Raw genomic sequence first — 13,966 nt, 5'->3', positions numbered from 1 at the left:
TCCTGCTCATTTTTCACTGTACCAAAAGCCCAATAGCCTCAGATAGCAACAAATGTCATGCATTATGTTGTAATGGTTAATAAGAGCTCTTTGGTAGCTTTAAAAGGACAGCAGCCTCACCTCTGCTATCTAGTGTGCTCAAGAAAAGAGACCATTAGCCATTTTTTTGTTGCTCTGTTTTTAGCTGCCAAAAACCTCATTATGTTTCACTCGATTATTTTCAAAGCCTCCAGTTCAAAGCCATCGTTTATTCAATCGATCCGAACTGAAGAGGATTCTGAAGATCTGGTCTGCAGGAGCTTTGCTCTCTCACCTCACTCGAACTGTGAAGAAATGCTTGTAGAACAGAACTCAGCAGTAGCTGCTACTACTATTGCAACTTTGAAGCAAAAATGCTTAGACAATTTCTACAGTGTGTGTACACTGTCAGCTGTCTATTCTAAACCCACCAGAAGAGGTTGTTGTTTCCTGTTCTGACACCACATTAACCATGGAATTAACTGTATAACAGACAACTGCACAAGACTCTCAGTAGCTTACAACTCCATGGCATTTCCTTTTGCACCAAACCACTGCAGACTGACCCCTTCAGTGTTAGCACCAAGATGTCAGCTTTATATTTTTTACACCCTAAATGTTGACCCTAAAAGTAAAATAATGTGTGCAGTATAATGATATTTATTTACATTGTTGTTCTTGGTCTTTCGGCTGCTCCCTGTTCGGAGTTGCCACAGGATGACATGGTCGGCATATTAGCATTATTTATTGTAATCTACATTTCCTGGGTATGTACAACTGACTGAAGTCAGCTGATCAGCTTTAAGTTTTTGGCATTGGACATCTAATGTTACTCACTCTCACTCACTCATTTTCTACCGCTTATCCGAACTACCTCGGGTCACAGGGAGCCTGTGCCTTTCCCAGGCGTCATCGGGCATCAAGGCAGGATACACCTTGAACGGAGTGCCAACCCATCGCAGGGCACACACACACTCCTAATGTTAATTACTGGTAAAAAAACATTGACATCTCGACCTTAAAAATCAGTAATTACTAAAACCAGCTAAATCCATCACTCATTAAGCGGCAAAAAAAATTACACGCTGAAGTTGAATGTCCCATAAGAGGAAAAATGTTTTTTTAAATACACAAATGGCTCATTTTAATTGCGCTGTTTTCCAGTTCTAAACTCAAGTGGTTGCTGTTGGACAGAGTGTTTTGTTTTGACTTGTTTCTCTTGTCACCATAAGAGCAGAAGGTCATAAATGTTCCATGTTCAAGTGTAACGCTAAATTTAGCAGATGTGGGCAGTCTGATTAGGAGGGAACAAATAGTGATAATTGTTGTCCTTACTCAAAGTTGAACTCATTCCACAGCTGCATGTAACCCATGTGTGTGTAAGCAACAAAGCTGAAGCTTTACTGTCCTAATCTACTTATATTTTAATGGGACAAACAGCTATGACCTACTTGGCAAAGCAAATTCTTTGGATCCTAACTCAGAAGAATTACTGGAAAAATGCTGCTTTTGTAAGTGAACAGGAGCGGCCAGAACAGCTTGTATTAAAAAAAAGCCATAATTGCAGTGGTAACCCAGAAAAGGAAAGAAAGAACCTTTTGAAACAAACACAGTTAATAAAAATAGAGAGAGCGCATGCATGTTGAGTGTCAAATTTTTTTGCTGTGAAACAGCTCATGCAGTCATGCACCCATGTGGACAGGAGTGAGCTCACCTGGAAGGTGTGATGGGCGTGAGGTCCTTGCCCATGGTCTGGATTACGCGGCGTCCCCACACCCACAGGCCAGCGCAGATGCCTATGCCGCCATATAACAGCAGCCAGACAGGAGTGGCTGCGTCCTGCATCACCCCACCCTGTTCATAGATCATCCATAGTGCCACCAGTGGGCCGATGGCATTACTGCAGATAAAGAAAGCATTCTTATGTTTAACTCAACACAGTATTGACATGAAGCCTATAAAAAAGGTCTTTCTGTGTAGAGCTAAAGACATGTCCAATTATGTTTCAATCAAGCACTGGCGTTCGATCCAGGGTGTATTCCTGCCACATGTCCAGTGTTCCTGGGAAAGGCTCTGGAGACACCATAAGCTTGATCAGGATAAAGCAGTTACTGAACATAAATGAACAGTGAACGAAAGTTTCAAAATTGTTTAGTCAAACTGATGTTTATATTGTCAATAAATTAATTTAAATAAATAAAAATCTCAGATATGGTCAAAAAGTGACACACTAAAATTGGTTCTCGTGCATTTATTCACCCAGAGCATTCAAGTACAGTACATGTAGTATGTACTTAGATAGAAATGTAGTATTTTTTTAGTAATTCTAACATGACATATGAGGGTTACCTTATGACCCACAGCCTACCTGACATCATTGCCACCATGTGCGAAGGATCCAAAGCAGGCAGTGAGGATCTGGAGGAAGTGGAAGAGCAGAAAAACCTGGGGCTTGTCTTTCTCCTCATCAGTGCATTCCTCCAGCACTTCTCCTGCACCTTGCAGTGATTCAAGCTTCTCGGATCCAAGTTTTACATCCCCCTCCTCTGCCTCGATTTCAGCCTCGGCCACAGCATTGCAGTAGCTAGAGTAGCTGTCATAACGGACGCGCTTCTTAGTATAGGTGACGCTCTCACCCACCAGCTTCTCACTGTCTTCAGGAGGCGCTGCAGCATTGGACTCTGAGCGTCGTAGGGGCTGTACAGCCATGCCACAGATGGCCGCAGTGTAGCATGTGTAGCTGTTGTTGCGGCGCAGGACCCGGTGACTGACTTCAGGCCGTTCTTCCTCCAGCCGGCCCACATGGATCTTGTGCAACAGATCCTTGTAGAGACCAGAGTCCTTGTGCACAGTGTGGTACACCTGGCCGTCACTGCGCACATGTCCATCAAAAGCAAAGCTTCCATTGGACACTGGCGACTTCAGACAGCCGTTGGTCATGGAGTGAGTGCGACCTGGTGAGATGTGATGAGCATTTTTATTTTAGAGAATACCTACAACTTAAGCATAAATGGTTTTACATGGGATTACAACAAATAAATAGAGTAACACAGCAAGCTGATCATAATTTAAGAACATTTAAATAATTGCAATTACTTAAGCAGTCATAATAAACATATACGGGAGAATTTAGCATGAATATGGCAGAAAGCACTGTCTAACACACCAAATAAGTATTTGTGGTTTCATAAATGTTCAAAGACTCCAAAGAATCTACGTAAATTTTCTTCTGTTGTACATGTGATTTAAAGCGCTTAATAAAATGCATTCAAAGTACGTCTGACAGGATTGTGATAAAATTACCAATACACAAACAGAAAGACAAAGACTAATAGCTAAGGAAATCAATCACTTGAGGGAAATTGAATAGTAGACTCAGAGTGGCTTTAAACTCACCATACACCCGGCCGTTAGGAAGGACAGTGCCACCGTTGGCCAGGCTGTTCAGCTCACCAGTGGATTCCCTAGTCAAGGGCAGTTCAGAATCATCATTACCCTTTGCCCCTGGAAGCTCTTTAAACACCGGAGCCTCCTCTTCTTCCTCTGGAATCTTATCCAGACTCTCATCAGAAATACGTGAAAGAACATGCTCTTTCTTCAGTCGACCTTGTCAAAAAAAAAGGGGGGGGGGGGGTGTATTTAATACCGGCTTTGAGCCAGAAGGGTATAAAAGGTATTATTGCTTTTGCATTAGTCTCACTAGTCTGAACACTTTCCATTTTTGGATTTACATACCAAGTCCTCTAAATACAGTGGAACATATTCTGAGTGTTCCTTTCATGTATAATTAGAATTTAACATGATCATGAAATGTCTTATTGTAAAATACTAAATCTAGATGCTGAGAAAATTATTTCTATATGTTACATAACATTTATCTCCAGTATACTATGATAAACCCAGCCTTTTAATTCAAACACAATGTTAATGTAGGTACTGATATAAAAGCTGTCAGCCGTAGTGATGCTTTGAAAAATTACCAGTGAACGCGATTAAATATTAATCCCAGTCATTTCAAAGCGGCATCCAGAGTGTGCAACTCTCACGTGATCAATTTAGCATGACATCTCAGTTAGATTTAAAACTCAAAACAGTGAAATAGCCAAATAAACAGCTGCAGAGTTTATTTTATTAGAGTATCATTGTGGCCATTTTGACAGAGTAAGCAACAACATGAAGCTGCAAGCCACAGCCAGCGAAAAAGGACACTCCACTGTGCAGCTTCCCGCCGGTGCAACAGATGGTAACCTCTAGGTTCTGGTCATTATTTAACAATGAATTTCCTATTAACGTCAGCCATGTTTTTGGACTTGACTGTAATTTTCTTTATTGCACAAATACAACAATCCTCTTCATTGCAGATGTGATTACTAATAAAAGATCAAATGAGATCTGGAGATCTTAGTATTTTGTTAATTAATTAACAATTAATTTAATCTGGAACTTTCTGTAACATTTTTTATGGAAAAATTCAGTCACCAAATACTTTCTATACCTCTTATTTTTGCTTTTCTTCACACCCTCAACTTATTCCTCTTCCTCTTATTCCCCTTTCCTACTGAGCTAGAGTGCTGTGGTTTTGAAAAAGCTGGATTATTAATAACCACACTTCCATAAAAGCCAAATTGCTTTAATGCATAAACAAACTTGAGTTCTGACTTTGCAAATTCATTCAGCAATAAATCTGTGGATAATTAAACTGAACCACCATTTGGAAAAGCAGCCAAACATTGTTTGTGGAGAGCTTGTAAATCACCGTCTTTACATGTGAACCTACTTGCGATTTTCTTTCTCATCCAGGGGCAGACAAAGATCCAGACCAAGGCAGCACACACCAGAGAGCCGGCCAGGGTGATGAGGGCGATGGCCCACACTGGGAGCATCTCCAGTCCTAACACTGCAGGGGACAGGCACACAGCTCAGAACAACAGGGAACAGAGTGCACACCTGGCAGATTAACACATCGCCTTGGGTTAAACAGATGGTCCTCCGATAAACTAGACTTTGTCCTTTTTCAAGTTTAGATAAAACTATCTGAAGCACATCTGCAAACACAAACAAAGCACTTGTGCAATTGCGTAAAAGTGTGTAATACATTTACAAAGATGTCAATCGCAATGAATGTGATAAAGCATATTTATTCGATTGGCTGTCCCTTTAAGGGAGTGATGACTCACAGGGAGCTCCTGTGTACATGATGGAGAATGTGTTGATGCCAATAGTTGAGGCATAGAAGAGGGGTAAAGCACGGAGTCCATTTGGAACAGGATCGGCCTACAACGAGACAAAATACTAATAAACAGGGACACTAAACAATAATGTATAGTTTAGTTAATTTAAAGTCTAATGTATCTACTTTAACTCAATTTTTCTGGAAAGTTCAATAGCCCCTTAGGATGTTTCCAAACTATGCTCAAAGTCTAAAGAGTCTCGAAGTGTATGGCCACAAGCTATTAAATTACAAATGCAATACATACAAAATATGCATCTACAGCATTGAGATCATTCTTAAACTTACTTTATTAAGAATTAAATATCTGATGACAAAGAAGAGAAGGCCAGACATGAGGCCTGACAGCAGAGGAGAGATGAACCAGGAGGCAACTGAAGCAGACAAAAATGATCGTCATGATATTAACGAGAAGGCAACAAATTTTATGCTGACATGAACAGCATAATACAGTGTATATAGTGCATATTGTATTATAAAAACGACTTAGTTTTATGTTAATACTGCTCAGTTTAATACATACCAATTTTGACTAGCTGCATCCACTGTACTCCTTTGGTACCAATGGCCACCATAGAGAAGCCAATAGTAGAGCCCACTATACAATGGGTTCCAGAAACTGGCAACTTGAGGAATGAGGCAATGAGCTGCCAAACTGCAGACCCTGAGAAAGATTGTGATACATGAAACTCACACAGGCAGGGAGTCTCTCAGCCACATGCTTCCTCTCTTGTTTCTTAGGGTTATACTCAATACTGCCACGATTAAAAAGATTTAAACATTGAAAGAAGAAACTCAGATGGAAAACAAACAAGAAAGAATCATGCTGCGTACTCCTTAACACATTTTCTCCTAACACTTTCATTCCTGGATCTGTTAGTCTCCATTTTCTTGGAAAATAAAGACCCCATTCAGGAACTTGGCATCTGAATGGAGTATCAGTCAGCCCTCAAACATGTGACCATATGTTTACTCTACCACAGAGAATTGGCAGTCTACTGAATTAACAGCAATGCATTTTGACATTTAATCCCAATTCATAATCTTAGGCTGTCATAAATTTAGTTTAAAATCAAACCATAACTTACCGACCATGGCGCTGACCTCGCCTGCCATCAGGATCGGTACGGTCTCGTTGTACAAGTTGACATCTATAATCCCCTTCCGAATAGTCTCACCCACTTTGGCACCAAGGAGCATGGAGCCCAGTGTTTCAAAAATGGAAGCCAGGATACAGGCCTGGCGCAAAGTGACCACCCCAGAGCCCACCGCTGTGCCAAATGAGTTTGCTACGTCGTTGGCTCCCACTGAAAATGCCAGGACGAAGGCAATGATGAAGCCAATTACAACCATCCATAGGTACTCTGTTAAATCCAACATGGTGTCTGGTCTTAAAGTGGATCAAGATAAAATGAAACAACTCTGGAGCGCTAAATTAAACAAAGTAAGACACTTAGTTTTTTTTTAAAAGGAACAAAATCCCCTTCTTTTTTGTGTGACGCTCTTCTTCCCCTGGCTGCTTGTGTTCTGGGGAGAGGTACACTGCTAACTAAGCCGTTTATCCTCTGAAGTCTCTGAAGCTGTGAGCAAAGCAGGCAGGAGAGGGCATTCCATTGTTTGGCTCCCTTCGTGTCCCGTTGACCAAAAAGTCTTCAGCTGTCAAAACAATAAAGACAAGAAATGATTGCAGAACATTCTCCTCCTATTTGTGCATGATGTAACATTACATAGATAAAACACTGCTGGAGAGCAAAAGGTCAGGAAGCTGCATAAACAGGTGGGAGAAGAAGGGATACAATCTTCCAATGACATTTATCTCAGTACAAACCTGACAGCATCCTTTCAAGCAAACCTGAACTTCTGTCATGAAGTATATAATGTATAATAACAAGTATATTCACATGTGAATGTTAGATCCTTAATGGATCAACAGAAAAAGAATGTACGAAATTCGGACCTCAGGTTGGACTCTCGGCAGGGACTCATGGCTGGCGTTCCAGCTCAGCCCCAGTAGAATGTGACTAGTCATGCTCCAGCCTTAGCAAAACTGTGGCGTATCAGTACCCAATACCCAGCATTAATATGGCTTCCTGCTTTGCTATTTTTCAACAGGATTAAAGTCTTAGTGGGTCACAGTCTCTGGAACATGGGAGGTCTGTAAATGTGCCACTACGACCATGTTTATGTAAATGAGAAACAGTTTTATGGAAAACTAAAAATTCTCAGTTTTACTTTTGATTATATCGGATTATGATTAGAGAAGGCACCAACTGTCACTCATTAACGTGTGATGCTGCAAAACATTTTTAGTACAGTGTAATAAACCTAAAATAAACAAGTATTGGTCACTTGGGTTGTGCAATAAATTATAGCACAGAATTATCTTGCTATATTAGTTGTCTATTAAAATCAAGACCAATCAAAGTCCTAAGTAAACATCTGATAACGGTTTTTCACGGTGTGTCATATCAGTTAAATAGATAGACTTTAAAAAAAAATTAAATGCATGCTCTGTGTGACCAAAATCCATGGTTCTGCCCAGGATGAAAGGAAAAAACAGTGGATCTGTTATGATGTGGTGGTACATTGCTAGCATGGTTTAGGTCTGCTTTTCCCCCTTAGAGGATATGGTCACTGGAAATGAATAGTTATTTCTGGCTGATCACCGTTATAGTGACAGATTTAGATCCTGATGGATGTTGTCTCTTCCCAGATGAGAGCGCATGCAATCTGAACAGTTTGGTCACCAAATCCAAACCCTATGGGCAATTCGGAAGGTGTTTGACAGCAATCATCACCACCTAACATCAGCATCATCCCTCCCAGCCTCACAATCACCATCCCAGTTAAAGGATTCTTGGCTGAACACTGAACTGAAAAGATACACATCAATAATTTGTCCCGAAGTTCACAAATATAATGTAAGACCTTTGTGTATTGTGCCTACCATCTAATTTTTTAATAGTTAATATGATTGTTAGTTTGAATAGTTGTATAATAGATTTATGCGTTGATCACAAGTAAATCTGGCCTGTGGGAAGGGTCAAGTTTCGAAAACCTTTGATATAGATCTGCTCACAAATTGTAGTCAAGGCCAAAAAACAACATCCATAACAACACTAAAATAAATGTAAATTTATTAGAATTTTACAAACTGAAACCTGGGGCAAGCCCTGATTTTTAACACTTCCTGCTATTCTCAAATATTATTCATGTTAACCTGATGTCAGCTTGATGTTAATATGAATCCATAACAGATAATCAATGAGCTGAAAGATCAACATACCAAAAGGTCACCAGTCACCACAGGGGGTCATTCTTGATGTCCCGGAGAGAAATGTTAATCAATGCACGCTTCAGTAAAACGCTCAACGATATGTGCACTGAATACAGCAATAATTACTGGGGACTAAAGCACATTCATATGAAACACTAAGCCTTTTGCTTAAAGGGAATTAAATGCAAAGTAGGAAAGAAAATGTAAAGCCAGGCTGACAGACTAAGCATTTACATTTCATGTGCAGAAGTAAGGTGAGCTACAGAACTGCTCACATAAACATTACATGGCATGTTTGACACCAAACATGCTTGAAAAGGATCAGGTAGGTCAGGGACATTCCCACGGTCATGCCGCAGAGTCATCAGAACTGCAAATTCATAAACATACAATGCAGTGCACAAAATAGCCTAAGCCCTTGGGCACACAATGTCCCACAGCAACGACAATGATCTTTTCATGGCACAAGGCATGGGTGTTACCAGCTCTCTCAATATATGCCCAGATTCACTGACACTACTGTATTATTCAGTATGATTAACAGAAATATCACAATGTGTAGTATATATGTACTGTTTTAATGAAGAGCATGTCTGAACTTTTTTCATAATGTACATTTATTATTATTTACAGCTGTTTTCATGCAGAACACCTAAACCTGGCAGAAACGGAGCATGATTACAGTATACACATAGAAGTATCTAATATATTCCTGGGGAAAAACATTAAGCTGCTATCTAATGAGCACTGTTCTATAAACAGAAGATACAAAGTATGCATAAATAACGGCATGGAAAATGTGAAAAAAACAAAAGCACGGCTAATGTAACTTTTTACTTTGGCTTACAGTAGTTGTTCATTGGATTGAAAGGCATGTTGTGATCAGTATGAGACATACTTTTTTCAATCTATTTTTTTTATAGATTTAAGTTAATTTAAGTTCCAGTTAAGTTGGAATCATCTTTTTTCTGACAATGTAGGACTATTAACCTGTGGATAAAATGATCTGGTGTACAATAAATAAAAGACATCTCCATACTGCAAAACTTAAACTAACAGCATCACCTCTAATCTTAATGAATGAAATTGGAATTTAGTTAATTGTTAAATGTTTCCATACAAAAAGAATAACATAAGTTATGACTTATTCCGGGTTTTCTTAATTTAAATCATGATAGCATAAGATATTAACAAAAGTAGATTAATTCAAGCCTACAATCTGCCTCCCAGCTGATAGAATCATGCTGTTAGAGAAAATCAAAAAAAGACACCAAGAACTGAATTCAACATTAATATAGTTATAAAAGTAAGTAAATACAGATAAACAGCTCAATGTGTACAAATGGAAAACCAATGCTATTACGAGGTCATTTAAACACTAACAACATTATTGGGGTGACTGTTTATATAGTTATTTGAATCTAAGAGCATGCTGCATCAAGCGGAGATATTTTGTGGATCATTCAATCCTACATATAACTGCTTCAGGGTCACTAGTGCGTTACGAGTTCGTTATTTATATCGGTAAAAGATGTACACGTGCACACGTGAGTAAACTCCCCTCTAACCATGACCCTGAGAGTCCTGCAGTTCAGTATTCACTGTGCAGATTCAGTCAGATAAATATATTAACCTTTTAACACCCTCCCTAAGATCAGAAAGAACCAATTATTTAGCTGAGGAAATCAAACACACAGGTAATTAATGTAGCCAGATATACTGTACATGTAATAAAAAGTCTATAATAAAGCAATAATAAAGTCAATTCACTCTACTTGGACAGATTAAATCCCAGCAGCTTTAAATCAATTGGTGCTCAAACTCTATATGATACACGCAAACTTCATCTAAGGTTTCACAAGTTCACACACATCCAGAAGGCACAATCAGTACCTGTTGCATCACAGTAGGAGGGGGGAGGAGAGTGGGGGGGGGGGGGGATGAGGAAAATGGTAAGTGCGAAGAGACTGAGAAAACCTGCCGCACTCACTGCAGTAAGCTCTGATCCACTCTACTCACCTTCACACTATGCAGTATTGAGTGAATCTTTATGAAAGGGAGGGGGTAGAAGGATAATGGTTTGAGAAATGACAGACTGAGTGATGGACAAATTAAATATGACCTGGGAAGAATGAGGAAAATTACATGTGAGGTACTAAAGATGAGAATGACAAAGCATCAGGGTGAGCAGATAATCCGTTCAAAAAAGGAAAAAAAAATAAATAAATTTAAAAAAAAGTGTCCGGCAGTGAGGGGAGGAAAAAAAAAAAAAAAAGCACTTTGTCAGAAAGAAGAGAAAATCGTGAGATCGAGAGTTAGATGTGACGTGTGATCCTGCAGCTCCCTCCTCATGAAACGCCTGTCACTGCAGTCTAGACTGCCTCTTAAATGAGAGCACCGGCATCGGGTGCACGCTGACCAATCCTGTTGCACTTCAGGCAGCCACCACCTCTCACTGGGCAATTCTGCATGAGAAGAAAGCATGACGGGGTGACTGAGCCAATCATAGCGAAACTTGGTAAAGGGGGCCGTGGGAATGCAAATTTCCAAACCAGGAAAGGCATGTCGGCACACCAAGGACATTCAATGGTGTTTACAGGGCTGACACTGCTACAGTCGCATTATGTTCTCTTAAGACAAACTAGCAAAGAACAATAACTAATAAAAGCATTTATATCCATTAGGAAATGCCTGATCCCTCAAGTGCACAAAAGAGGGTTTTTTTCCCCCTTCACAGCACAAAGAGCACACATGAGCGTTATGGCATGACTGATTAATCAGATTAGCACCATGGCTGTGTTATTTGTGTGGAATGAAATATGTAAAATGGCAAAGCCAAGGCACACCTGTGCCATAAAATAGGAACCATTAAACAATTGAACTTCACATAATATATAGACCACAGACTTCAACTCCTCTCAACAGGCCAATTACATCAGATTCATTACAAATTCTATTGTTATGCTTGCACATTCCTCATTCTCTTTCAGGACTTGGAACAATTGTTCCTTTCATGAGGATGATATCATTATCACGTGCCCCCTCTTTCACTGCCCACCTCTTCAAACCAAAACAACTGTGGAGACATGAACTGGGAGGACGATTCTCACTAGTAGGTTGCACAAACCGCCCAAACTTGAAGTGGTGTGAAGTCGATGCAGTTTCTCGCAAGTCCCATCTTACATTCTATCAAAAATAGCCAAACCGCACATAGATACTGCCTCTGGCACTGGGGATGCAGCAGCAATCACAGTGGTTCTTGTGACACTGGCTGTCTAAGCAGCAACACTAGTGGCAATCCATCTGACACTGTCACACTGATTCAGGGTCATATCCATCACACTGATTCATTGGTTGTGACTCAAAGAGCCTCAAGTAGATTCAAGAACATTCTATGACAATTCTAATCTTACAAAGCAACTATACTACCTTGAGATGTTACTGACAGAAATGATCCAAACATGGTGTGGGAAGGCTGTCTGGCTCGACTATTCCTCTCACATGGTTTAGCCAGGGTTTACAAAAGGCACCTCTTTTGATCATCAGCTATTTTGGCTCCGACTTGTTCTCCTCGAGGAGTGCCTCTTTCACAGCAGAGACAGTAACGTGAGAGGACCAACAATTAACACTACTCCTCAAAGTTATTACTTAATTTGTTAAAAGAAAAAAAGAAAAAACTCAGTTCAACCAATAACATTATGAAAAGTTTATGGCATGAGTCATTTCACAGCTATCAACTTTCTTTATGGAGAAATTCTGGTGAAATATGTAGATTAGCAAGCATATGAAACTTCTCACCGGTCTGTATTTTTGATTTGTCTGGAATTAACAATGTCCATATTTCACCTAGAGCAAAATTAATCCGTTTATGTTCAGATTCCACCCAAAGTTTCTTCTTTGTGTGTTCACCATAGTGACAGATCACAAGTTTGTATCCCAGTGATGCCACAGCTATCTACGGGATTCGTCTAAGGGAGCTTAGTTGTGCTCTCGGGGTAAGAGGAATGGCATCCATGTTCTCCTCCACCGAGCACACTATCACTAGCCAATCTCTGGCACCTTGAAGTTCATCTATATGTAAGAGGAATGACCGCTACACTGCAAATGAGGACAGAGTGTTCTGCTGCCCTGTGATGCAGCATGAGCAACAGTACAAAAAAAGGGGTTTAGCAGACTACAAGTGTCTCAAAGAGGCACGTGTTAGCCTTCACCCTCCCCAGTTGGCAGTTGTATTATGATGGGGAGAGCTGGATGGTAGATGGGAATTGGGAGATACCCAAAAAGGGAGGAAAATCATCTTATTCTCTCATCGTTATAATCTTTAGCTTGACTGGGAAAGATCTGCATGGATAGCCCATGACCCATGGAATTACTGAGGACAGAACTCAGTTTGAGGCTATTACTCAGTCTTTGAACTGCCATTGCAACGGTCAGCTTTGTGCTCGGGTCTTCATCAGTGAACATTTGAACACAGGCAGGAAGAAATTAGTGTTAGGTCAAACCAATTTCAGAGTTTATTACAGATGTATTAGTTACTCAAGAGCTCCTGATTGCACAATTCCACTCAATTACAAACTGTTGTAGAAAGGACATTATAAACATTTACATTATTTACTGCCCAGTGTCACCCAAATGAGGATGAGTTGCCCTTCTGCACCTGGTTACTCTCAAGGTTTCTTCCTCATATCAGTTCAGTGAGTTTCTCTTTGCCACCATCACTGCAGGCTTGTTCATTAGAAAAACATTTTAGAATAAATATTGCAAAGTTTAAAATTAAATTGTTTATATCCATCATTCCTTTTGAGGAATTTCATATCCTTTAAAGCTGCTTTGAGACAATGTCAATTATTAAAAATGCTATACAAATAAATTGAATTGATTAGGATTCTAGGAACAGTATGTATATCTGCTATGTGACAAAGGCTTTAAAATAAACCTGAAAATGTAGTGAATTCTCCAAAGTAATTTCAAAAGGCTGCTTAATTTAAGAATAAATTCCTTAGTAAGTACACAACTGTATTATGATGTCCAGGTAAACCCTCAAGAATTTGGAAAATATTATATTCACCGTTGAAATACATTATTAACAATAATAAATACAAAAAGATACACAATGATGAAGTCCAACCAATTCACTTCACCAAACTGGTCTTCTCAAACAACCACACACTATGTGGAAGTGATAAACGCGGTCAAATATTCATTCCATGAGGAACAAAGCTCTAAAGCTAAATAAACTATATTTGAAACTCCTTTGAGGAAATGTCAAGAATAATGCAGGTCACTTGAATAAGAGTACATCAGGTGAACAGCATGACATTGCTTAATGCATTTTCATGGAATCTCCTTTCAAAAACACACTTTGCTTCAGGGGAAACAAAAACGGTCCTTTCTGCTGCCTACTGCTCTGTCCTACTTTCACACTCTGAAAGTGCACCTTG

The 13,966-nt window shown here is 39.7% G+C and overlaps 1 protein-coding gene across 6 annotated transcripts in view; it reads right to left on the bottom strand.

Annotated features, from left to right (window-relative positions):
- slc20a2 (solute carrier family 20 member 2) overlaps positions 1-13,966 on the bottom strand; it is a 28,872-nt gene that overhangs the window by 6,911 nt on the left and 7,995 nt on the right. For 5 of the 6 annotated variants that reach the window (XM_027167023.2, XM_027167027.2, XM_027167028.2 and 2 more), the window contains exons 2-9: positions 6,337-6,904; positions 5,772-5,912; positions 5,537-5,622; positions 5,196-5,292; positions 4,796-4,915; positions 3,415-3,624; positions 2,387-2,972; positions 1,733-1,918 (exon numbers count right to left, since the gene is read on the bottom strand). In XM_027167023.2, coding sequence (XP_027022824.1) covers positions 1,733-1,918; positions 2,387-2,972; positions 3,415-3,624; positions 4,796-4,915; positions 5,196-5,292; positions 5,537-5,622; positions 5,772-5,912; positions 6,337-6,628 — 1,718 coding nt within the window. In that variant the 5' untranslated portion in view covers positions 6,629-6,904. Of the gene's footprint in view, positions 1-1,732; positions 1,919-2,386; positions 2,973-3,414; positions 3,625-4,795; positions 4,916-5,195; positions 5,293-5,536; positions 5,623-5,771; positions 5,913-6,336; positions 6,905-10,544; positions 10,690-13,966 lie in introns of those variants that run through there. The other variant, XM_027167025.2, reaches the window with a different exon arrangement.

The sequence above is a fragment of the Tachysurus fulvidraco genome, chromosome 14 (genome assembly GCF_022655615.1).
Source record: "Tachysurus fulvidraco isolate hzauxx_2018 chromosome 14, HZAU_PFXX_2.0, whole genome shotgun sequence".
Classification (NCBI taxonomy): domain Eukaryota; kingdom Metazoa; phylum Chordata; class Actinopteri; order Siluriformes; family Bagridae; genus Tachysurus; species Tachysurus fulvidraco.
This window is presented reverse-complemented; position numbering and strand designations above follow the sequence as displayed.